Below are 25,715 nucleotides of genomic sequence, written 5' to 3'. Positions count from 1 at the left end.
AAAGAATCTTTAAAATAAAATCAAATAAAAAAAAAAACGTTCCTGTTGATATTTTAGAGATTCAGAACTCATGGTGATTCTAAAGCTGTTTATCTATTCATAACACTAAAGTATAATATGAACAGTATGAATGATTCACTAGAAGTTGCACATAAAAAAGTTAATTAAGTTCAAAATGTAAGTTAGGTAGGATCAGTGGCGGAGCCAGACAATTTTCATAGGGGTGGCCAGACTGAGACCATAGCTCACACAGGGGTAGCACAGAAACTGATATCATCTTTTTTTTCCTATGTGGCAAGTCACTGTGGATCTAGTAGTGTTTCTTAGTCACTCACTCATTTACTTAAACAGGCAGTGATTGCCATGTAGAATTACATCATGAAGATCCACATAAGCTTTTTAATGTATTACTAAACTGATTTAAAAAAAAGATCTGAAACAGTGTGGCATTGCAGAAGGTGGTGTCTTTTTAATTGGTGATAAAGCTCACACCATAGTGACAATTTACACGACATAAGAATATACCAGAATGCACATTTATCAAACTTTTATCAAATTTTCCTCTTCATTTTGCCTGAGAGGTGCAAAACCAAAATATAGTAACCTTAACATTATGGGCAAGCATTTCAAAAATATTCCTTTGCAATACTTTGCATATTATCATTTGGCTGCCAACTGCCAACACAACATTTTAATTCCCTTTCAAGGATATGACACAGACAGACCACCACCATTAAGCTAAATCAGCACTGAAAGTTGACTTTACTTTTAAAGGCCTTCTACAACGCTCTTTTAAATGACACTGACACAGTGAAACTGTTTATAGCTTGCGACTTTCATACTGCTAAGTTAACAGCCTAAATTAACTTAGCAAACTTTACCATGTCTGTTTCAACTTCAGCACGCCAGCCATAATATACATACATTAAGACACACTGTAAAAAAATGTAAGCCTTCACAACAAAAAAAATCTTAGTACTAATTTCCCCTCGCTTTTTCTTGTTCACTCAACTTTTTGAAATAGAAGTTGTACTGACTTAAAATAATGAATTGGAGATACAAAAAATAATTCATTGGGATAACTCAGGATTATTAGTTGTACTGACTTAAAACAAGTACTGTAATTGGAGATACAAAATATAATTAATTGAGGTAATTTAGGATTATTAGTTTTCTTGAGAGGTACAAACAAATTATGCTTAAGTCATTAGTTGTCACAACATAGTCAAGTTTACATAATGAACAACATAACAAATTACTTTTGTTGGCTGAACATAAAGAATATAAATTGGTTATTTAAAAATAAACAAATATTTTTGTCTTTTACTACAATTTGAGTAAACTTTGATCAAACAACTGCTTGAACAGTTTGAGTTATGTTGGGTCTGCACTTACACCTCAACATTGAACACACAAATCTCAACCATGGTAACAATCAAAAACCATCATTCATTAAAAAACTCTAAACACAACAGTTAACAAACAGTAACAACAAGATTAAAGCATTAAACTCATATTTTTAAGTTAATGAAGAAAATGTTTGGTTACAATGAATGAACTTATTAAAAGAAGTTCTGTGAACTTTTTCATGGACTTTTGCTCAACCAACACAACAAAATTAGTTGTTTGAACTTTTTTTGAGTTGGGTTTTTTACAGTGCAAGAAACATTTCAAACATAGTGAATAAACTTAATTCTTCTTGTTAACTTACCTGTGACCTCTTCTCTCGCGGCGGGAAACAGACAGTCCTCCTACTGCACGCGCAAAGTCCGTTGGAGCACACGCGAACAACAACAACACTACTTCTTCTTCTGTAATTGTGTTGGTGGTTGAAAGTTGAGTGTACTACCGCCACCTTCAGTTTGGGTGGAGAAGTACTTGTTTGAGGTGCGCTGTTGAAATGCGTCCATATGGGAACAACTGTGTACAGGAATGGTTCCGCAAAAAAGTTGCCGGCAAAGCGGTGTGGGGGATCCGGTGGGGTGGCCAAAAATTAATTTATGGTGGCCTTGGCCACCCCTGGCTCCGCCCCTGGGTAGGATCTAGTTACGACACACAAACATTTGGATCTACAGAATGTCGTAAATCTTTTACAATCTTGAGCATTGCTAATTTGTGCAATTATACTATGTTTACCATCATCATTCGATTATCAATAGATTAATAACACCGTGTCTACACTGGAAGCGACCGGCGCGACGCCACAACACACGGCTTGTTCTAATGGGATTGCCACGTCACACCACGCCGCATCCAGTGTGGACAAAATTTAAAATTATATTGTGTTCTAATGCGTTTTATTGTGTTTGGTCGTGTCACATCATGCAGCATCCGGTGTAGACACGGTCTAAGACAGTCCAAGAAAAATCTTAAAAGAGAAGTGTGTGAACTTTTCCATTTACAACTCATCAAATTAATTTACTCGCTTACTTTCAGCACTGAAGATAGCCATGTGCTGAAACGTTTGCCCGTGTGTCTCTTTTTATTCACTTGCACTTTTTGCACGATTCAATTCATAAAATATAAATAATATAAACAATTTGTCTTTGTAGACTCTTTTGAGTCTCGAGTGGATCAGTGTGGATCTCAATCCGTGTGCATATATGGAATAAGATGGACCAAGAAATCTGATCCATTGAAGTCCCATCTCGTAACTGTAAGGACTTAATGGACCTGCTGCTAATGTCATGGTGTCAGATACCACAGGACACGTTCAGAGGTCTGGTAAAGTTCATGCCTGGACACATCAGAGTTGCTTTGGCAACAAAGGGGGATATATATGAAATTATGAAGGTGGTTAAAATGTTGTGGCTGACAGTTTATGATTTTAATATTTTACTCCCAATCCTGTAAAAATTATTGGCCTATCAAGTAAAATAAATTCATCCTCTTGTTGTTGCTTTTTGTCCAAGTGATTAAATTATATTCAGTTTCGTGTCAAGTTGTGAGTTACTGTAAATACAATTACTGATCATCATGCAGTGAGAGTGATGTTCATATATTTGTGTGAAGTGTCATGCGTGTCATCGCTCTGCTGTTGTCAGGTTCCTTCATTGTTGCACTTTTACCTGTCATAACATCAGCGACCAGATACAATTGGAATATTGTGTGTGGGGATGATTTGGGCTGTAAGTGTGTGAATTATCATTTTAATTGATCATTTATCATTATAAATGCAGAAATAGTTACAGTACATGATTACATATTAAATTGCATGTGTCATTAGCCTTCATGAATCTTTGATTTTGGATGTTGTGTTCAATAAAACTAGAAATATTTCCAGCTCCAGTATTTCAGCATGATCATACACAGTATGTTAATTTGCTTTGGACATTTAAGATATCATTATTTTAAAGGGTCTTTTCCTTTTAGTTGCAGTTAAACTCAGTTAATGTTTTTTTGTTTTCCAGGTTCACCTTTGGTCATGAGATTAATGTGGATCATTTTAATGTTTTTCATGAATTCAGCACTGATCTATTTCTACAGCATAGCACTGGAAAATGAGAAAGGTAAGGTCATGTTTTTAAAAAGTTAAGAACAAAAACCTTCGTATAGCTTAACATTCTCCACGTTTGTCTCGTTTATACATACATTTTGATGGACTAATTCATACGGAAGAGTATTAGGGCCAAGCAATAAAAAAAAATATAAAACCGTTTAAAACTATACTTTGAGAATAAAGTCGTTGTGTTTCGAGAAAAAACTCGTTAAATTTCGAGAAAAAACTCTTTGAGAATAAAGTCGTGTTAAGAACGTGTTAAATTCTTCTAAAGAGACCCAGCCGCTGATAGTATTTCTTTGTTACTGAAGGAAAGCCTAAAGTATAGCTTGACTAAGTGATACAACTCTGCCATGTCCTCATTCAGTACTACGCAATGAACATGACCCTGATATAGGATAAATGTTTATTCTCGATATTTTATTTAGACTTTTTTCTCTAAATTTAACGAGTTTTTTCTCGAAACACAACGACTTTATTCTCAAAGTATAGTGAGTTTATTGTCAACATTTTATTTCGAGTTTTTTCCCAGAAAAACTGCGGGTTTAATTTCGTATTATAATGACTTTAATCTCAAAATGGTTTTATATTTTTTTTATTGCTTGGCCATAATACTCTTCCGTAAATTCATGTATAAATAAATTTTGATTTTTTTAAATGTGGCAATATAAATAGATTTTAGTTGTAATAATGAAGGTGATGGTATTGCTTTAATTCTCTGTGTACAGATTGTGTTGGATGGGCCTGTACGATTGGATTTCTACAAGTAATATGGACGGCTTGGAATTGTTTATACTCATTTCAGGATTGGGGTACAGTATTAACCATCTGCTTTGGTCAGCTTCTCTGTATATTGTTTAATCGATTATCAGCTCTTGTTTATTGTCTACAAAACCCTTATGGTTTTTACTTCTTGTTTACTTATGAATCATTTGACAATTAAAAAACATTGTCATATTTCATTTGTGCTCTCCTTCACCAATGAATCTGTTGCAGGAGACATTTCTAAGCGTGTGTTTAAATGTTGTTTTAATCAGACTTTCCTTTCATGGTTTAATTACCCATCAACTTTTAAGCACATGAAATGTACTATTGTGAAAGTATTCACTCCCCTTTCATTGCACAAAATATTGTTCCATATGACATTATTGCAGTATTCTTCATCAGTCTTGTTTAAACCCAAGTTTTGTTTATTCTGGATTGCATTATTTCCAGTTTAATAACATTAAACTGGAACCCAACTAACTAATGCAAGAGTAAAAAAACAGCAACATAAGACAAATAAATGTATGAAACATTGAGATTAAACAAATAATGAAAAATAATTGAATAACTGAATAATTGAAAGCATAGTTCCCCGAAAATATTTACCGCTTGCGACAGCGCAAACGCCTCTTTTGGTGTAAAAATTTGGCCTGCTCTTAGTAGATTGCGTTGGTCATCACGGGAATGAAATATTGCGCCTGTGTTTTTAATGTGTGCCTTGTTAGTAAATCACCCGCAGAAATGTCCATTCCCATCATTGCTTTTTTTAAATTGCGCTCTCTTGCTATTTTGCCCTGTTTAGTAAATTTGGCCCTTGATGAGTACAAAAAGTAGATCATTCATTTTCAGAACACAAGTAAGGTCAAGAAGCGTCAGAGACTTGAATTTAATGCGTGCAGCTATGTTCTGATAGCCACTGGAGTGAGATGAGGAGGACTATGATGTGGGCTTATGGTTTGTTGAAGACAAGACATGTTGATGTGTTCTGGATCAGCTAAAGAGACTAGTTACAGTATGCTGGCTAGAAGACCGGTCATTACAATGTTGCAGCAGTCATGTCTTAATATGACATAAGCTTAGACGAGGAGCTGCGTATTATAATCAAACAGGAATCAGTCTTATTATTCTGATATAAAGCTTAAACCTGCAGACAGAGTCTCTAAGAAGCTTCAAAAGGATCATGTACAAGTATCACAAACTAACTCCATGTGACATGTATGAATTTTAAATACAAAAGGCTTTGATCGAACACAAACAATGTTAATTCATGTCTTCATGTTGCTCTTCTGTGAACATTCATGAAAGTATGTGAGTGTAGCAAAACAAGCAGTTTCAAGGCCTGTACTAATGCCCACACGTGTTGTCTTCTCACTCGCAAGACATAAATCCTGTACTGTATGTGGCCAGATTGGTCAAGTAACATCTGTAAAATCCCTTTGCACAAAGCATAAGTGCAAGTGATAAAAACGTGTGGGTATTGGGACCAGCCCTCAGGTTAGATCTCTCACGAGTAAAGGTGTTCACGTGAGAACAAGTAAACACTTAACAACTACAGACGTCAGGCTCTGTCTATTGGCATTGTAGGAACAAGAGTGCATGTTTTGTATTTGAAGGGAGTCAAACATTGTAATTTTAATGATGACATCAAATCGTATTCATTATCAGGTTTCACCCGTGTTACCATCGTGTATGTGTTTGGATCAGTTGGTGTTATTTTAATCAGCGCTGTTGGACTGATGACTGAACTGACACTGAAAACTCGTGAGTAAACACAACACTTTATACAGTACTTTTTTCTTTATATATATTTTAATTTTAATTTATATTGCATTAAGGTAAACTGGGAGAACATATTGTATTTTCGCACTTTATAAGATCCAATCTAAATGATAATAAACTGACAATATACAGACAAAAGTATGTGGACACCGCCTTCTAACAAAAACAGGTTTGGCTCATTTCTGTGTTTAATGTAGAAAATAAATATTTTGTTGAAGTGTCTCAAGTCTAACATGAGGCATTTGTTTTCAATAAAATTCATTTAAGACTTAAAATTCAGTTTTATTCAGAAAGTTTAGGTTTAGGGTAAGGTCAGGGGTAGGTGTAGGGCTTTAATATCTCATTAAGTTGCCATCATTTTAATATTTTTTTTATAATTTTTTATAAATATAATGATTTACACTCTCTCATTTACATGCACAACAATACTGAGGTGCAAATACTAACGTCATCTGCCACTATTTACCAATGGCATCTAACTACAATTTCTGCTTAATCCAAAGAAAATACAGCTATTTTCGGTGTTAATAGCATATCGCTAAGAAATGCTGCTATTTTCACTTAGTGTAAACAGAACCTTCAAAATTTTAAATTTTGATCTCTGTGGAGATGTTCTTCTCCTGAGCCAGGTTCTCCATGTCGTAGGGTACGTCTGAATTTCTATGGGCGCGATTGTTTTCATTCCACATGTATCGATGTACAATCATTCATATGATTGGATTGGTATACGAATGTTTCACGAATCACATGTAAAATAAAGATGATTTCTTCGCACAGATCTGAGCTTGTCTCTATGTTACATTGTTAAATGAGGTTCAGTAGCAGAAACAGGCCAGACACTCATGTTAGCTATGGGGTCAGGTCAGAGCTTTGTAAAGGCCAGCTAGGTTTGTCCACACCAGACTCAGTAAACCGTTTTATGGATCTTGCTTGGTTTATAAAATGTATAGACCGTTTCATCGGACGCGCGCGCGCGCGCGTGATCCCCAGTTAACTTCCGCAGAAAACCCCAGAATCCCCAGAAACGGTTTGTGTTTGGCTAGTGTCTAATAATATAACAATTTGTATTTTATTTAATTTATGTTAATATTAATTTTTATTAGCATTTTACTGTATAATAATTGTATTAAATAAACGATTAGTTAAATTTTGTTGTATGTTCATTTTATTAAATAAACAATTTGTTGAATGGGTCCTGTAGTTTGGTCGCATTTAAAGAAACCGTGTGGTACACTGACATCTAGCGGTTGAGCTTGGTATCGCAGTCTAAATTCAAAATACTGGAGAGGCAAGTTTAGGCAAGTGTAGGAAGTGAAATTAGTATTGGGACTTTAATTTTGAATTGGTTGAAAAGTGTCGGAGCCGGCGGGCTGAGCGAGATTGAGAGGAGACTACGGGCTAGCGAGAAGCTCCGCCTGGGGAGAGATCGCGGCGGTAATCAGTGCCTGGCCTATTGTTGTTCACGCCAGAAATGTTCAATAAAGTGAGTGTTATGAACATCCAACGTCTAGGCTGTGTCCTTGATTATTGTTCATCGCTGGAGACAGAACGAGCCAAGAACCCACGGAAATAGCGTCGGGTAAGAGTGGTTACACGCACATTACTGAACCCGCACGTTACACAAGTAACGGTTCTTCTCGTTTTCTTTTGATCGTTATCAGAAATAATCTACAGGTGCTCTATTGTTTGTGACTGTGTACCGGAAGTTCAGTTGGGGTCACAAAAGTGCGCATGCGCAGTGATGTTTGTTTATGTTAAGATGAAACCGTCTATATGAATGTGTTGTTTTTACTGGAATAGCCAAAACCGTTAGTGGTGTTCACATACTTTTGGCTATATACTGTATATCTTTGTTCCTTTACTGAAATCATCTTTATCACAATTTTTTATATCAAATGCCTTCTTTTAGGAAAACATTTCATATACATAAATATTCACAAAAACATTATTTCATAACTAGTCTGCTGTTTGAATTCCAATGACTAATTGAAGATAGTGATGGTAAAATTAAAATACTTGAGATATAAAGCTGACATATTGAAGAAATAAAAGATACTGAAGAAATCGTCTCCAGTCTAATATATTTTCATTGTTATTTTCAGTTAATGGTGAAGGTCTAGTGGGGGATCTGAGGATCATCGTGTTTTCCTCTGAAAGTCTCCTCACTGTATCTGTGCTGATTATGATTATACTCGCACCCTGTGAGTACAAACTGAACTTCAAATTTGCATTCAATCTTCATGCTTCCGTTCTTCTCATGTTTGTGTTTTAAGTAAGTGATCTTATGGCCATATATGTGTGTAAACACTTGACCCTGTCATTTTACACACTCCTTTTAGAAAGTAAATATTATAAGTTTTAGTTGAAGTGTCTTAAGTCTAACATGAGGATTCATGTACACTGGTAAAAACAAACACAGACGAGTACCTGTAAAATGACATCTTTTTCTGACTGTGGGCAATGGTGTGTGCGTGTGTGTGTGTGTGTGTGTGTGTGTGTGTGTGTGTTTGTGTATGTGTGTGTTATTTTCTGTAGCTGCTGTTTGTCTTAAAGCAGATGTAACACACACAGAGTTTCTGCCAATCTCATTTGAATCTTGAGTACCTATACTATTGAATATTTCATATCTTCGAAGAGTCTTTAGTTTGATCACATTTATAAAAGACAGATACAGCTGTACTTGCACATAGCCTCGTGACGTACTTCCGACTTGAAATCGTACACCTCCTTAGTTTCCGGAATATGTATTTACTATGGGCTGTTGCTCACTGTAAAACCTAAATGGTTAAAAACACGATTTTTACGTACATCCATAATCAGAAGAAAAAATATTCTAAACATCAACAGGTACATAATCTTCAAAAGATCTGAGAAAGTAATGGCTGGTGAACGATAGCGTTACACTTTTTCTCCTCACACACAGCTCCGTTGCAGACATTTAACCACCGAATGCAAATCACAGAAGGCTGAAGGAGACTAACAGGGAATCATAGCAGCATGTTTGGATTCACTGCGGTGTTTCATGCGTGAGAGAGCACAGACCTGACGAACACACACAACATGTTTGGATCACTATGTTGTGTAGTTTTTTATTGACAAATGTAATGCTATCCATAAGTAATTTTTTTGGTCAATAGCCATAGGCCTATAAAAAGAGTAGTTATAACGTTTGAGGATAAACGGCACAGAAATTTGCGCAGTTAATGTATTTATTTGGCATTATCTGCACATTGCTTTTTTTTAAATACTCATATTTTTAAACTACAGCATGAGCACACAATACATCATCGCATAACTGTTGATTTACTATAAATTCGTGTTGTGTACATTATGTACATACGCACCGATATGATTGAACAAAACACAGACATGACTTGCCGCGTGCGGTTCATGACCGGTGTTCTGTCGAATTGTCCTACCTTGTCAGATTTTCCTACCACAGCACAAAAATGTATATAATCTAAACCACATCGACAAAATAAACAGGATGATTTTTCAATACAGATCAGATTGTCCTTCCGGTATAAAATAAACATATAGGATTAATTTACAGTGCAAAATACCCTATCAAATTGTCCTACCAGAGTATTAAATAAATATGTAGAATGATTTAACAGCAAAATACCCTGTCAGGTTGTTTTAGCAGTATAAAATAAACCGGTAGTATGATTTTACGGCTTAAAATTGATTTGCGCATGCCTGGTAGGACAATCTGATGGGCAGGAAGAAATTACAAATGTATTTGCTTACTGATTGGTAAAACAGAATTCTTTTTGCAAGCATAACAGTCACCCATGATTTTACTTTATTTTTCAAATGTCAAAATTCTCCATTCATACTGTAAAAGCATCATGATAAACAAAATAGTGTATCACTGAGGTGGGTAATATATTCATCCTCACTACTGTTCATTTCATTAGCTGTACAAAGTTTTAATAAGAATAGACCTTTACAAAACTGTCCCAAAGTGTGATGTGTAAATATTGTTAATGTTTATCGTGTACGGCAGGTAATTACCACAGATTCTTGCAATGTGTAAGAAATCTGCACCTGCTGAATGAGTCCAGAATGAATCAGTGCTCTCAGGTTAGTGTCATATGTAAGATTGCAAATAATATAAGGACATATTTTCATAACTGAATTAATTTTCAAAAGCAGAGAGAGTGCATTAAACAGTGGGTCTCAGTCCTGATCTTGGAGTTCCAAAGCAGTGCACATTTTGGATGTCTACAAACCAATCCAAATCTGCTATGCAACCTGTCTTGGCTTTGCTTGACTCTCATTCTGAATCAGTATATTCATACTTCCCAACTATAAACAGTAATAGGCCTATGCAAAAGCAATAAATGAGTAAAACCAGTGATAACTAATGGTTTGTTGTTTTATATAATAATGTGTTAATATAATAACACGTGTAACAAGCAAGGAAAAATATACTGTATAACGTCATAATGATACTAAATTTTAGACACGGAGTACATCTGATATGTGCAGTGCTGGAAACTCCAGGTGAAGGACGGAGTTGCTGTTGTACATGTTGTTGTTTATATTGTCTTGTTTCAAACTCAGACTGCAACAGAAACTCCAGCCGCTGGGTCAAACCAGAACCAAGAATCTCATGAAATGAATACTCTCCAGAATAGACAAGAGACTGATAGAAGTAAAGAAGAAACTCAACCTCAATCTGTGGAATCACAAAAATGAAAGATGATCATCTACCAGATCTATTATCACAAACACACTGATTATTTAAAACTCTTATGAGGAACTGAGAGTTCTGTGTTGTTTTTCCGTTGCACTGAGGGTCACTTTCAGTATGCATGAAATCGAATGCTTGACCACTTTAAACCTTAAAAAAACAGATACGCGAAACAAAACATAGGTTATATGAAGTTCAGAGCACTTTTATCAGCCTCCTACATTTACTTTCAGCAATACCAGATATTTCAGACCGGGCAGAGTGTGGTTTTTGCTGGTTTTAAAGCAAAATTATTTGAAAGATGGATACTATTTGTGAAAAGCATTCACTCAACATCATAATGTCATTTTTGACGGAGGTGGCATTTTGAGGGTTTTGCATCTCTTTATATGATTACTACGATTTACAAACCTGTTTGACAGCTGAAGTTGGTATTAATTGTAAATTAATCTAAACAAACGCTACGTTTGCGGCACCTCTCGCTGTCTTGTCTGCCCAACCCTTGGCTAACACAAAGTGGCGGACCACTGGTGCCACTGGCCTACGTTATCCATCTTTTTCTTCACGTCTCCATGGAGGGCGCCATTACCGCAAGTGACTTCCTGATGGATGCTCCTCACTTCCGTTTTGTATTTGTTACTATATTCAAATTATACATAATGACGGAGCAAACACACTATTCAAATGTATTTTGCATGTAATGTATGTATTTACGTGTATGTTTAGCCGCATTAGCATTGTAGCTCTATGAATAAAGGCATGTTTAACAACACAGGAATTGTATCGACATGACATACCAGAACCCAGATATCCCACCCTGCCAAAACTCATTTCAGGGAGCTTGTACCCAGGCGGGGGGTTGGGGGGATACAACCATACTGTATATGTATTTTGTTTAGTGATTTTATTCAATATAAACCAAGTTGGGTATATATAGAACATGTGGCATTAACCATGACTGGGATATATTAGAAAAACTCTGTCATATTATTATATTATTGCTGTTTAGACTATATACCTTTATCAAATTAAAGTCAATTCACTTTAAATCATAATTATTTTATTAAATGTAAATTATATTCAATAACTAAATAATTAAAAGAAAAGAAAAGAATACAAACTATTTATTGCAACAGAAGTCTTTTGAAAATAATTATAAAAATGTCGTAATTTTTAACAGTTGTTATTAGGGATGCCCCGAAATGAAAATTCTTGGCCGAAGCCGAATAAAAAGGAAACACTTGGCCGAATGCCGAACATTGCTTTTCATATTTCTTCTATTTATTTAGCCAGTTTTTTCACTATTGTGCATAAACCAAATGGTCAAAATGTGCTTTTTATATTTTGTCTTGCTTTTCAATATAATACAATATAACTTAAAATAAAATTGAGCAAAAGAAGTAGGCTAAATTAAAACAAAAAAATTGAGCCCTCTCCTTTCTTGAATAAATTGGGCCTATAACGTTAACTGACTGCTGAAAAAATGTACTGTACTACCCTACAACAAAACACTTCATTAAAAAGTGTCATTCAACATTATAAGATAAACATATGAATAAACGGAAACGGTTGGATTATTATAGGCTACACTGCAAAATGATTTAAAGACGAAAAAAAACATCCAAGCAATTCTGACTGACAACCATTTCAGTTCAAGCTCCGCCCACAAAAGCTGACATTCTCTCAGAAGGTGCACACGTGGCCGGGATGCACAGAAGATACTTTGACACGTTGTTTAGTACAGGGAACTGTGTGCACGCGACCACTGTATGATGTCAAAGTATGTCGCGAGCGGCGGGGCTACTGTCAGACAGCCCGCTTTCGTCTGAAGTACACAAGTTACCGACCGGTAAAGGCGCTTTCATTCAGAAATGTACTTAATTTGTCTTTCTCTGACACTTATTATGTGCTCCACACACTGCCGACACGTTTACTGCATTAATAAAGCGCGCGCGTCTCTCTCTCTCTGCGCTGCTGGTCGCTGCTTGATCATATGACACGTCATGTTCGGTAAAAAATGTATTCGGCCATTTCACTTATTCGGCCGAACACTTAGCCTAACATGCTTTTTTTTGTGCTATTTTTGGTTGCCGAACATTCGGTGCATCCATAGTTTTTATTTCCAGCCAAGTTTTCCATCAACTTTCCAAAGGTCTCATAAGTAAATAATGAAGCATGATAGATCTGATAGATTATATTATCTTGTTATTTATCCAAAATAATACCATCTCGTTATCGTGAAGCTAAACGTGAAAGATATATCCTGCAGACTTGGATGTCTTTATCTCTGATAGCAGAGGGAAGAACAGCAGGCAGGAGGCGTTGATGTTATAATAAAATTGTTTTTATTAGGGGAAATCATAGTTGCGTTAAGATGCTCATTCTAGCTGTGTCTAGCAATACAAAAACATTTAAATGGTTTGTTCATGTCCAACTATTGATACCAGCATATCTTAGAGAATGTGAAGCTACGCCACGCCGTGTTGAATGTTGCGCCATCTTGGGAGGATCACTGCTAGTGCGTTCAATGCAGCGTTTCGTTTTTCTTGTTTGATTAGGAAATATAACTATGGTAGGTCGGTCTAACTGTGTTAAAAACTGCAATAGCATTACGCGGAGTCATCCAGGAAAAGCCCCTGGTTTTTTCACTTTCGAATTCTCCATATATCAAGCAAAACAATAACAGTACATATCAAAACAATAATAGCAGTGGAGTATGATCCTCCCAAGATGGCAGCGCCACTGCAACATATGGCGTGACTTCAGCTTCACGTTCTCTATTGTCAGTCTGCTGACAATATCACATTCTGATATTCAGATGCTCCGCCCAAGCCGTCTAACATACGTCATTTAAGATAGATAGTCATTACAGGAAGGAAGTGCATTTTCAGATTTTAACTAAAGATTATGAGGGCACACGGGTTTTAAAAAGAGAATGACCCACATTGATCAACTATTTACAATAAACGCTGCAATATTTCATGAAAAAATAGGCTTCGTATTATTTAATTTTACTGGGATTTTAATGTTTAGAAATTATAAAATATTGTAGGCTACCACTTCCCGATTCATGAAATAGCAGGTGCCATTATGCTGCAGTTGCAGAAACTCTGAACTGACCAAAGTCGAGCAGCATACTGCATTTATTATTATCAGAATCAGAATCAGAATGAGAAAGAGCTTTATTGCCAGTGCGCTTGGACACACAAGGAATTTGTTTTAGTGACAGAAGCTTCCAGTGCACATACAGGTTAAAAAAGTGACAAGGCACATGTAACAAAAGGTCAAAATAAATATGCGAGAGACAATAGACATTTGACAAAAAGGACAATATTAGACAAAAGTACAATACATTTAGTCATTTAGCAGACGCTTTTATCCAAAGCAACTTATCCAGAGCAATAAGCGATATGTAATACAGGAGCAATAATACAAGAGGTGCCAATACAAAATTACTGGTTTCAACAAAAGCTAGACCACTACCTGTTGAGAGAAAGAGAGAGGGTTAGTGTTTTTTTTAGACAGTAGACAGTATGACAATAGACAGTATGTTGTATGTACAGATGTGCTTTATGCAAATTATACGATGTTACATACAAGTTATGCAGGGGAATGTGGATAGCTGAATATTAGATCAACATCATATGTATAATACATATGAGTATATATAGTTGTGTATTTGTCACAGTCCTACCTTCTTGTTTATGAATTCCTAGTCGTGTGGCAGGATCGGGACAGAGCCCTTATGTTTTATGTGAGAAAGCCATGAGTTGTTTATGTTTTTTACTTCTCATGTGTTTTCTCGTGTCTTGTCATTGGCCCCGCCCCTCTCGTTTCATGTATTGCTTCCCTGCCGTGTCTAATGTTTCTCACCTGCCCTGTGTCGTTATCCCTCGTTTGTCTTGCCCTATAATACCCTCATGTTTCATTGTTCTGTGCTCGGTCATTGTATTCAGTCCGTCTTGTTACTCGTCCTGTATATTTCAGTATTTCCTGTTCCGGTTTCGTCGTCTCAGTAAGTGTTTAGTTTAGTTTAGTTTGTCAAGTGTTTATTCAGTCTATTGTTTAGTTAGTCTTCGTTTTGTTCTTGTTTAGTGTTTTTCTTGTTCCCGTGTTTTACCCCATCGCGGGTCTTTGTTTTGTTTCTTTGTTTTAATAAAATCTATTTGTTAACCCCTTCATCCCCACTGCCTGCGCTTGGGTTCTTCCTTACCTGTCATGACAGTATTGCACATGTTTTTATTGTAATTTGCACAGTAGGAGAACATTCAACTGTTCATAAGGTAGATGGCCTGAGGGAAGAAACTTTTCCTGTCTGGCTGTTTTGGTGCTCAGTGCTCCGTAGCGCTGACCAGATGGCAGCAGTACAAAGAGAAAGTGTGCTGGGTGTGAGGGGTCCAGTGATTTTGTGAGTTCTTTTACTCACTCTGGATGAGTAGAGTTCTTGGATAGTGAGGAGGGTTGTGCCAGTGATTCGCCCAGCAGTCCGGACTATGTGTTGTTGTCTTCAAGGGTCAGTTTTTGGAGCTGAGCCGAACCAGACAGTTATGGCAGTGCAGAGGAAGGGTTTAATGACAGCTGAGTAGAACTGTAGAGCAGGTTGAACTTTCTCAACTGGCGAAGGAAGTACTGCCTCTGCTGGGCCTTTTTGACTATCAAAGTCATTTGACTCAGCTTCACAGACAAGGCTTAGATTTAGCCAGGACTCGGGAGTAGTTAAGCCTTAGTTAAATTAAGACATTTAAGTAGCTTTGATAAACATCCCTCTGGAAAAAAATATTACTATAGTGTGCATCTTAAGACAAACAATGACACTGACATATTTTAAGGTAAATGCAAGTTGTTTTCAGTTAAGACAGCTCAAAAATGCATTTCGGTCTAGATCATTTGAGTTTAATCTGTATAGGGGTGGCTGTTTCTTAATCATTATAAATACAATGACTGAAATGTTCAGTGAATCAGCATCAGCCAACAACTGTTTTTCCTTAACAGTCTTAAGATTTTAATTGTTAAAGAAGAATGCACATTTATTATGTTTTTACCGTTACTGATGTGTGCAAACTATGTTTTTTGTATTTTCTGTTTCAGTAAATTTTATTACTATATAGGTGTTATATTCCTATAATAATAATTTTAGTGACATATATATATATTATATAATTATATTTTATTATATATTATATAATATATAGGCTATAATGCCTATATATAGCCTATATTATATTAACTTTTTATTCATTTGCATAAGTATTTACTGCTGTTAAAAATGGACCTTCATTTCTAAGCAGGCATTCTATGTTGCTTTCTACTTTAATTAAGTAGTTAGTATGGGATTACATGTGAACAATCACTCTTTTTATAGTGGATGGCGAGCTCTGGTCTCGTCCAGGTTCTTCAGTTAATCAGTGAGAGGGTTTACAATGCCCTCGGTTGGTGAAATGGGTAACCACGACATACGACCGCTCTGGCTTTTTTAAGCTGTATTTGCGTGTAAATTTACATTTATGTAAGTGTTTATGGAGTTATATCTGCTTTATCTGATCTTCGGATAAGTTTCTGCCTGCATTTATTTCGTCCCCTCCTTGCAAGTGCTGCGCAGAATAGTGCATGGTGGGAACAATTCAGTAGTTTGTTGTTGTTTATTATGGATACCTACTTATAATATATTATGATTCCTCATATTAATCAGCATTGTGATTGTATACGCCTTATTCGTGGTACACGTTTATTTTACTCTCTATATTTCATCCTTGTAATAATTATTGATCACCTCACTCCACCCAGCATGACATAGCGAAACAAAGAAAGCAAAAATGAAAGTAAAAGTCTTCCAGAACATGAACGCCCGCAATAATTTATTGATATGATAGCCTTATTTGTTACGTCTAATTCTGTATATTTAAAGATGTATTTGCCCATCTGTGTTTTTATGTCAATGCTGCTGCTGATCGCTGATGGTGAGTAGCCTATTTGTTTTATTTATTCAAGTGTGCATATGCATAATACCTTGACGCCTCATTGCCCGCTAGATAGTAGCAAAAGACGACTATAAACACAGAAAAGTGAATGGCGGAGGCGGTAAAAAGCACAATAACGTTTTCGTTCCTCAAATAAATTAAATACTTTACTATTTACGTGGAGTAGGCTACAGCAATGTTTTGGGTCCAGTTATTGATGATTAGAAATGATTTATTGTCATACGGAATTGTTAAAACTCAAGCTTGTCAATCGTTCATTTTAGGCTTATTAATTTGCATTATAATTTTGTAATTCTACACATCGCTAATGAGATATCATTTTAAGGTAGCCTAGATAAGATGCACATGATCAGAACCGAGTTCGTTCACTTTAAAATACTGGGAAAAACCAAAACTCAAATCTTTACTTTATTACTGTATACTGCTATTTCATACTATTTATAATGTAGGGCAGGGTTATTATCACATATTGTTTTACCGCTGTACCTGTTTACCGGATTTATAAAATAACATCTTTTATCTTTGAAAATGTCTAAAATGATGACAAAAAAAGCAATTTCCCCAGTGAAAACTTTATTTTTTTATATGATGTAAATTAAATTAAATTACCTTGGGTATTTGTTAGATGACTCAAATAAAACCCAGAAACAATCTCAACATGTTTCAATTATTATTTTTTTGCTTTGAAAAACATACAACACAAAACGTACAATACAAAAATGGGATGCATATTACAGATCCTATACATCAGTATTCATCTTGCAGATGAAAATGCAGACATCAAATAGATGTCTGCCAGATGTACATGTGCTATTAGGGTATTGTTTGTGAATGTGTACCGCAAGTTAAGGGCAGTCCACGAACGCGCGCATGCGCAGTAACATTTGTTTACAGTATGTTGTCACTTTGAAACCGTTTGTCTAAGTGCATGCGCTACAGCAGCCATCACTGTGCTATCGTAATTTATGTTGGTAACGCGATATATTTGGGAAGAACTTTAGCTTTTTGTTTGGAGGCTAGATATTTCACGTGAACATTTTTGTATATCTACATTTGAACAGTCTAGTGTTTAATAATTAACGAGTAATGTATTTTTTAGGGTTCACAGTGAAGGGTCCGTCAGGTCCTCTGGTTGTTCCTCTGGGAGGTTCAGTTCTTCTGCCCTGTTCTGTTGATTCACTCTCATCACTGGAGGATCTGGAGGTGGAATGGAAGAGATCAGACTCACAGACTCTCATTCATCTGTATCAAGATGGAGATATGAAGAGTTTTTCTGATCGAGCTCATTTCTTCACTGACGACATTAAACGTGGAAATTTCTCTCTCCTGTTGAAGAATGTGACACCTGAAGATAAGGGACGATACACATGTACAGTTCACAGTGAACACGAGTCTCATGAAACTGTGCTGGAAATATCATTGAAACGTGTTCGTAAGTTTGATCACTTTTTTTCTATCATTTCTAAAAGGATTTTAAGAAAAAAGTTTCACCAGTTGTTTAATTCAACAGTTTTTTTAATTCACAGGCATGACAATGCATTTGTTTTCTTACAATGAGTAATCTTTCTTTTATTTTATTTTTTATGCGGATGATAGTTACACATGAGTGTTTCAGTTTCACACTGTTACTACGGCATTTTGAAATGTTATTGGCTATAGCTAGACCACCAGCATTTACACATGTCAGTTGCATGTGGTAGCCCACTAGACAGCTGTCGTTGACAACTTTGAATGTTGAACTGACACACAGATCATTCTGATTCATGAACAGTTATATATTATGTCCAGTAACTGATGTTTGTGTGTGTTTCAGGTTTGTCTGGTTTACACATAGTGGTGTTGATTCTGTGTATTATTGCATGTGGATCTGCTCTTCTCTTCTGTTCTCTCATCTACTGCAGATCAAACAACTCAGGTAAACGTCCTTTACACATAAACATTCTTTGGGTGATGGGTTCTCATAGCATATATCAAGTTTATAAATCTTTGCCAATGTGATTCTCTATTTCCAATTTAAAGATTACAAAATATAGGTTATAAGACTAGTGTCTTTCAGTTAACTTCCTAAACACGATTAAAGGAACAGCTCCCCCAGAAATGGAAAGTTTGTCATAATTTGCTCACCCTCCAGTTGTTACAAACCTGTATACATTTCTTTGTTGTGCTGAAAACAAATGAAGATATTTTAATGAAAGTTTGTATTCAAATCATTTTAGGTCACCATTGACTCACATAGTTTAATTAAGACTACTATAGTCACTGGTGACCCAAAACGGCTTACAGTACACACTTTAATTTATCTTTACTTGTGTTCAGCACAACAAAGAAATGTATATAGGTTTGTAACAACTGGAGGGAGAGCAAATGATGACAACTTTTTAATTTTTGGGTGATCAATTCCTTTAAATATATAATAAATATATATTACATGATCCTCATAATGAATTAAAGTCAAAGGGCCTATATAATCTTTCAAATGGGTGACAAGCTGGTTGATAAATTGCCATGTATTATTTTAATACACTTTCTAATTTATTTAAAACGTAAATCAATAAATTCCTCTTTGGTTGTTTTTTAAAATTTTGACTGTATTTGTCATATGTTGCATTCCATTCAGTTTCTTATAATAATTAGCGACAACTGGGATGCTAATAATCTCAGATATGCACATTTAGACATAATTACACACAACGGTAATAATAAAGTGTTAAAAGCATTTCGTAATCCAGAGTGTCTTTTATATACTATATAATGCATATTTACAGCATGAGCAGTTACTGCATTTTGTACATTAATAACAGCAATATATTTGATGATAGTCAAATCCTTTTAAATTATACAAATTCTTATTTCCCTTACTTTCATGTAAAAAACCTTTAGCATTTTATGACCGTGACAATAACACTAACATTTGAGTGTTTGATTTTTTTCTTTTAAAGTTGTTTGATTTAAAAAACAATGTTATTTAGTCATTTATAAGTGTTTCCTCTCTTGACACAGTTTTTCGTCTTCAGATGTTTCTGGTCTTCTGTCCAAATATCATCATGTTTTTTGCTTTGGTCTTCTTGGGTGTTTCTGAAGGTCAGTGTTTATAAGCATTATATTGCTGGATCTATTTGTTGACATGTACTGTTGCTTCAATGATCAGTCTTACATTCTTACATGTTTTGTTTTTCATTTATTAATTGCAGGACCAAACAGTAATTCATTTCAAATTAATATGTTTATTAACTTTTATTTTTATAATTAAGACATTTATTAAGTAATATTTCATTATTGAAAGAACCATGTAAGATTAAAAAAAGCAACATATAACTTTTCTAAGAATGCATTATAGTGATGGAGCCAGTGAAATTTGAAAAAATGTGAAACAGTGTTATGATTCAAATGTGTTTGTGCTTTAGGATCTGTGTATGAGACGGTCTGCTGTTGTGCTCTTTATGTTGTCAGACCGGTCATGTTGCTCTATACTGCTCCATATGTTCAACAGTTCACAGGTTTGATTCACTTCTGTTGATTGTCAGTTTATCAGTAAAGATCACAAAATGAATCATAAATAGTTGCACAGACATCTGTGTCAGTGATTATTTAATTTCCATTATGACCTTTTCTTTTGTATAGGCAACATTAAAACATGGATCCTGGTTTACAGTTATGACACAGAATATATTGTGTTCTCATCTGTTCTTTATTCAGGTAAATACCTTTGAAATGTCACCCAACAGATAGTAATGTGAACTGTCAAACATTAACCTTTGAGTAAACCCACCAGTAGTTTGTTAATGTTATTCTAATGCTATTCTGAATGTTCTGCATGTAAAATAGCATGAATAAATCACGCTGCTGATAAATTTAGTCAGAATACACATGTGCTGATTGTTTTGCATGTGAACAAGACAGACCAACCACAATTCATTCTGATGCAGCTGATTGGGGGGAAACCCATTACATGGAAATGTTCTGGAAAAGTTAACTGAATCAGCCCCTAAATGGCTTCTCTGTTCAGTGTTAGAAATTTTTGTAGAAATTAACTTTAAACTTAAAAATTATACGTTAAACTAACTTAATTCAATTATGGACAGTGGTTCCACATAACAGAAATATGTTATCTCTACTCAAATATTTAATGTATGGGATTAGGTTCCCCTGTGGTGGAATGAACTGCCAGCCTCCACCCGAACGGCAGCATCCTTCACAACCTTCAAAAAACAGCTCAAAACATACCTGTTCCGCATTTATTTGACTAACCAATAACTATCTGTCTTAAAAAATATATTGTTGTTCATTCTCTCCCTTGCTTACTTCAGCTTTAATCCTCAGCATGGCCTTGTAAACTAAAATGTTTATATGCTCTCCTACTTGTAAGTGGCTTTGGATAAAAGCGTCTGCCAAATGAATAAATGTAAATGTAAATTAAAGCTGCAAGCAGCGCTGATCGGGCCCTCGCGCAAAAGTGCAACCACAACCCTGTGCCATCACCACCCGTCGGCCTCAGGAACAGTGAACGGTGGGCAACGTGCATATAAGGAGTTACATTTTAGATTTTTCCATGCCATATTCCCTATTGCCAGCTGGTGGCGCTATGACTATAAGTGAACACTGACGTGGATATGTGTTCAGGCCAGGACTCTTATCAAACATATGAAGTGTGAGGCCGGTCGGACATTGTGTGCCTGAGTTACTATAGCTTCCTGTTTCATGGTGAAACATCAAACTTTATCAATCCTCCATGGACACGCCCCTGAATGAAAAGTCAGAATCTTGCAATGTATCATCACAAAGGTCTGAAGATCATACTGGCTATACAGTTCAAATATGATGCTGACATGTTTGACGCTCTATGAGCAGTTAAAAACAGTTTAAAACATGCCACTTCCTGTTTCCTGCAGGTGGCGCTATAACTGTATCTGAAAATTGCCATGTTAAGAAAAAAAGTAAATGATAGGCGATAAAATTAATGCAGGCAAATTATAGTAGGATTTGTTATTTATTTAAATGCGTCACATTCCCTATTGCCAGCTGGTGGCGCTATTGCTATAAGTGAACAGTGACATGGATATGTGTTCAGGCCAGGACTCTTATCAAACATGTGAAGTGTGAGGCCGGTCAGACATTGTGTGCCTGAGTTACTATAGCTTCCTGTTTCATGGCGAAACATCAAACTTTGTCAGGCCACCACGGACACGCCCCTCAACGAAAAGTCTGGAACTTGCAATGTATCGTCACAAAGGTCTAGGAAGTTATATTATAGAAAGACTTTAATTTATTTACATGTACCAGATTTCCTGTTATTTATTTAAATGCGTCACATTCCCTTTTGCCAGCTGGTGGCGAAGTTATATTATAGAAAGACTTTAATTTATTTACATGTACCAGATTTCCTGTTATTTATTTAAATGCGTCACATTCCCTTTTGCCAGCTGGTGGCGCTATTGCTATAAGTGAACACTGACATGGATATGTGTAATCATAGGCGATAAAATTAATGCAGGCGACTTATAGTAGGATTTGTTATTTATTTAAATGTGTCACATTCCCTTTTGCATAGCTTCCTGTTTCATGGCGTTACATCAAACTATGTCAGGCCGCCACGAACACGCCCCTCAAAGAAAAGTTAGGTTCTTGCAATGTATCGTCACAAAGGTCTGAAGATCATACTGGCCAAATATGATGCTGACCTGTTTGAATCTCTATGAGGAGTAAATCACAGTTTAAATTAAATTAAATTAAATTCAAGTATTTGTCAAGTAGACCCATACCCAAAATGTGACCTCTGCATTTAACCCATCCAGAGAAGTGAACACACACACACAGCAAGTGGTGAACACACGTACCCCCGGAGCAGTGGGCAGCTATCACTGCAGCACCCAGGGAGCAAGTAGGGGTAAGGTGCCTTGCTCAAGGGCACCTCAGTCGTTACCCGCCGGCCCTGAGGATCGAACTGGCAACCTTCTGGTCACGAGTCCGACTCTCTAACCATTAGGCCACGACTGCCCTAAAACATGATACTCACTGTTTCCTGCAGATGGCGCTATAACAGTATCTGAAAATTACCATGTAGATGTCTTCAGGCCAGGTCTCTTATCAAACATGTGAAGTTTGGGGCTGGTCAGACATTGTGTACCTGAGTTACTATAGGTTCCTGTTTCATGGCGAAACATCAAACTGTGTCAGGTCGCCACGGACACGCCCCTCAACGAAAAGTTAGGATCTTTCAATGTATCTTCACAAAGGTCTGAAGATCATACTGGCTGCACTCTTCAAATATGATGCTGATCTGTTCAAATCTCTATAAGGAGTTAATCACAGTTTAAAACATGTCACTTCCTGTGTCCTGCAGGTGGCGCTATAACTGTATCTGAAAATTACCATGTAGATGTCTTCAGGCCAGGACTTTTATCAAATGTGTGAAGTCTGGGTCCTGTCGGACATTGTATGCCTGGGTTACAACAACTTCCTGTTCCTGTTTGGCGAAATGCCAAACTTTGGCAGGCTGCCAGGGTCACGTTCCCCCACGAAAAGTCAAGATCTCCGCAATTTAGCTTCGCAAAGGCCTTAAGATGAGAATGCCATGAAAATGATGTTGATCGGATTAAAACTCTAGGAGGAGTTCGTTAAAGTACGACGACTGGAAATTGAAACAAATTACAAAATTGCACAGGAAATTAAAAATAACGGACTTCCTGTTGGGTTTAGAGATATGCTCCAAGAGACTTTTCTTAATGATTCGGGGTGTTCTATCAGCCCACCAAATTTGGTGCATGTACGTTTTGTGTAGCGGCCTGGGCAGTTCTAGGTGGCGCTAGCGAGCCATTTTGCCACGCCTAATTTTGAAACCCCTATCAGACGTAAATATTCGCCACGTCTGATGCGTGTGCAAGTTATTGTGAGTTTTTGAGCATGTTTAGGCCTTCAAATAAGCAATCAAAGAGGGAGAAGAACACAGAAACAATAGGGCTCTGCACTGCCTGCGGCTTCTTCGTGCTCGGGCCCTAATGATGAACTAAACTGAATAATGTCCAAATAACTTAAATTAATGAAGTTCATCCTACTAAAAGTATATAACATGTTTACATTAAGTGGAACCACTGTCCATAATTAAATTAAGTTGATTTAAGGTCAAATATATTCTGATATCAACCCAAGCACATGCTCTACACTTTACCACAATGGTAACCCCCCAAAAACATTAACATACCAGAAACTCTTTTAAATACAAACAATACAAACAGAGTATTAAACATGAACAAATATCCCTGTTTCATCATTTTGATAAAGGATGCATATAATAACATTTTATTGCAACTTTTACTCTCCCTATTCAGCCCCGTGCAAAGCATGAGGGGAAGTGGAAATCCTGTTCCTATACTGCTACTTTAATACAACTAAAGTCTTTTGTCTATCTCAATTCAAATGGATTAAGCAAAGTTCAGTTTGTTTTATTAACTTGATTTATTTAAGTAAATTGAACAAGCATCAAATGTTATTTTGTTCTACTTGATTGAAACATGTTATTTTAAAATGTAAACATTTAGCAGCCAAAGCATAACTGTTTTAAGTCCGTTTAACGCAATGCAATTGTGTTTTAACATTAAACAATTCATTTTGTTTTAACACCATTGAATTAGCTTTTAATAAAGTGAACAGTATCGTAAAATATATTTTTTAAAGTTTTACTGGCAGCAGTTTTCAGTTTTTTTTTCAGATTTCTGGTCCCAGAATGCTTTGCGTGAGACATAGTAATCTTCTGTAAAGATAAAGGTTTGTTAATGTTTAATGTTAATTGAGCTTTGAACTGTTGTCAGTAAATTACATAAACTTAAATCTACAGTAAGTTACTGGCAAACTGCTGCCAGTAAGACTGTAATTTCTACAGAAATTTCTAACAGTGTATGTTCAGAGGCTGTGTCAGATGTGAAGAGCAGGTTCAGAATCAGACAGAAACATCCCTGACATTGTCAGTATAATTACAGGACATTAATGCTGCACATAAAACATGTCTGTTAGTGTATATATGAAAATTGTCAAATGTATTTTTATTTTGCCTGTTTTAAATTTGGTAATTATCATTTTGTCTTTTCCTGTCTTTCAGTTCTTTTTCACTTTGCCTGGGGAAAAAGTCTGAATTATGCTGGATTTGAAGCACTTATAATAAAAGTCCTCTTTGGATTAGTTCTTCTGTTCTACCTCTTCTATAGTATTTACAGTGAGTATTTTTTACTTAAAAAAAAAAAAGTTTTTTCTTAAAACCTTGCCCAAGTTTCCAAGACAAGGCAGAGGCATGTTTATTAGAGTCTAATCATTCAAACACTTCCCCATACGTCGACAACCAAAAAGGAGAAACACTTCAAGGTATATCAACAAATATGCAAAAAGCAAGGCGAAGTTTTTTTTACTTACTAGAGGCATGATCACAGAGGCACTTAACAATGCTATCCCGTAGTGCTGCCGGTTCGCCGAAATTTGAACGTTTTCTTACTAAACACACCGTAACTTGGTGAAAAATCCCCTCAGTACTATGAGAGCGGGAGTGACCTAGCTGGCTGAGATTTTAGCGGAAGTACGTCATCGTCCCGTCTGCATATACCCCATTAAGGGAGCATTTAAATTTTGTCAAAGAGCTAAACACAAATTGTAGTTGCCCAAACCGTGTTTACATGTAGATGTAAAGCTGAAGCAAGGGAAATATGTAAGGAATAAATGACGACGGCCACACCAGTACTGCATGTCTACAGTTGAATTTGTCTGAATTAAGTAAATGGGCAAAAATCATGAGTTTATGAATGCAGTCTCAGCTCAGTGATGTGTCCAGAAAACATAATTTGTGAAATCATGGCTGTTATTTTACACACATGCTATAATTTCATATAGTCACTTCTTTTGACCATACATTTCAGATATTAGTTCAGTCATTTAAAAAGAATAACCACTCACATTGTAAACATCAAACTTGATTAATCATATTAAATAAGTGAGAAATAATATACAACAACCA

General features: G+C 36.0%; 2 protein-coding genes across 7 annotated transcripts in view; both read left to right on the top strand.

Moving 5' to 3' along the window:
* The window catches only part of LOC130561318 (uncharacterized), a 101,708-nt gene that overhangs the window by 63,083 nt on the left and 12,910 nt on the right, over nt 1–25,715 (top strand). For 5 of the 6 annotated variants that reach the window (XR_008963803.1, XR_008963802.1, XR_008963804.1 and 2 more), the window contains exons 4-8: nt 18,534–18,635; nt 19,721–19,801; nt 20,125–20,217; nt 20,342–20,416; nt 24,813–24,926. Coding sequence is in view for 2 of the 6 variants with exons in the window: in XM_057345549.1 (XP_057201532.1) it covers nt 18,534–18,635; nt 19,721–19,801; nt 20,125–20,217; nt 20,342–20,416; nt 24,813–24,926 (465 nt within the window). In the remaining 4 variants the exon portion in view is untranslated. Of the gene's footprint in view, nt 1–16,567; nt 16,700–17,819; nt 18,153–18,533; nt 18,636–19,720; nt 19,802–20,124; nt 20,218–20,341; nt 20,417–24,812; nt 24,927–25,715 lie in introns of those variants that run through there. The other variant, XR_008963805.1, reaches the window with a different exon arrangement.
* On the top strand, nt 2,956–11,388 carry LOC130561321 (uncharacterized). Its single transcript, XM_057345554.1, has 7 exons — nt 2,956–3,128; nt 3,411–3,509; nt 4,228–4,311; nt 5,930–6,025; nt 8,146–8,244; nt 10,053–10,129; nt 10,613–11,388. The coding sequence occupies exons 1-7, from the start codon at nt 3,017–3,019 to the stop codon at nt 10,745–10,747; spliced, it is 702 nt and encodes a 233-aa protein (XP_057201537.1). The 5' UTR covers nt 2,956–3,016; the 3' UTR covers nt 10,748–11,388.

Source organism: Triplophysa rosa, linkage group LG11 (genome assembly GCF_024868665.1).
Source record: "Triplophysa rosa linkage group LG11, Trosa_1v2, whole genome shotgun sequence".
Lineage (NCBI taxonomy): Eukaryota > Metazoa > Chordata > Actinopteri > Cypriniformes > Nemacheilidae > Triplophysa > Triplophysa rosa.
Note: the sequence above shows the minus strand (reverse complement) of the source record. Positions and strands in the feature narration are given on the sequence as shown.

Excerpts from the sequence above, each read along its gene's own strand:
- LOC130561321 (XM_057345554.1), top strand. The coding sequence starts at position 3,017 with ATGCGTGTCATCGCTCTGCTGTTGTCAGGTTCCTTCATTGTTGCACTT. Across the intron at positions 3,510-4,227 it reads AGCACTGGAAAATGAGAAAG|ATTGTGTTGGATGGGCCTGT; the intron begins GTAAGGTCATGT and ends CTCTGTGTACAG. Across the intron at positions 8,245-10,052 it reads TATGATTATACTCGCACCCT|GTAATTACCACAGATTCTTG; the intron begins GTGAGTACAAAC and ends CGTGTACGGCAG.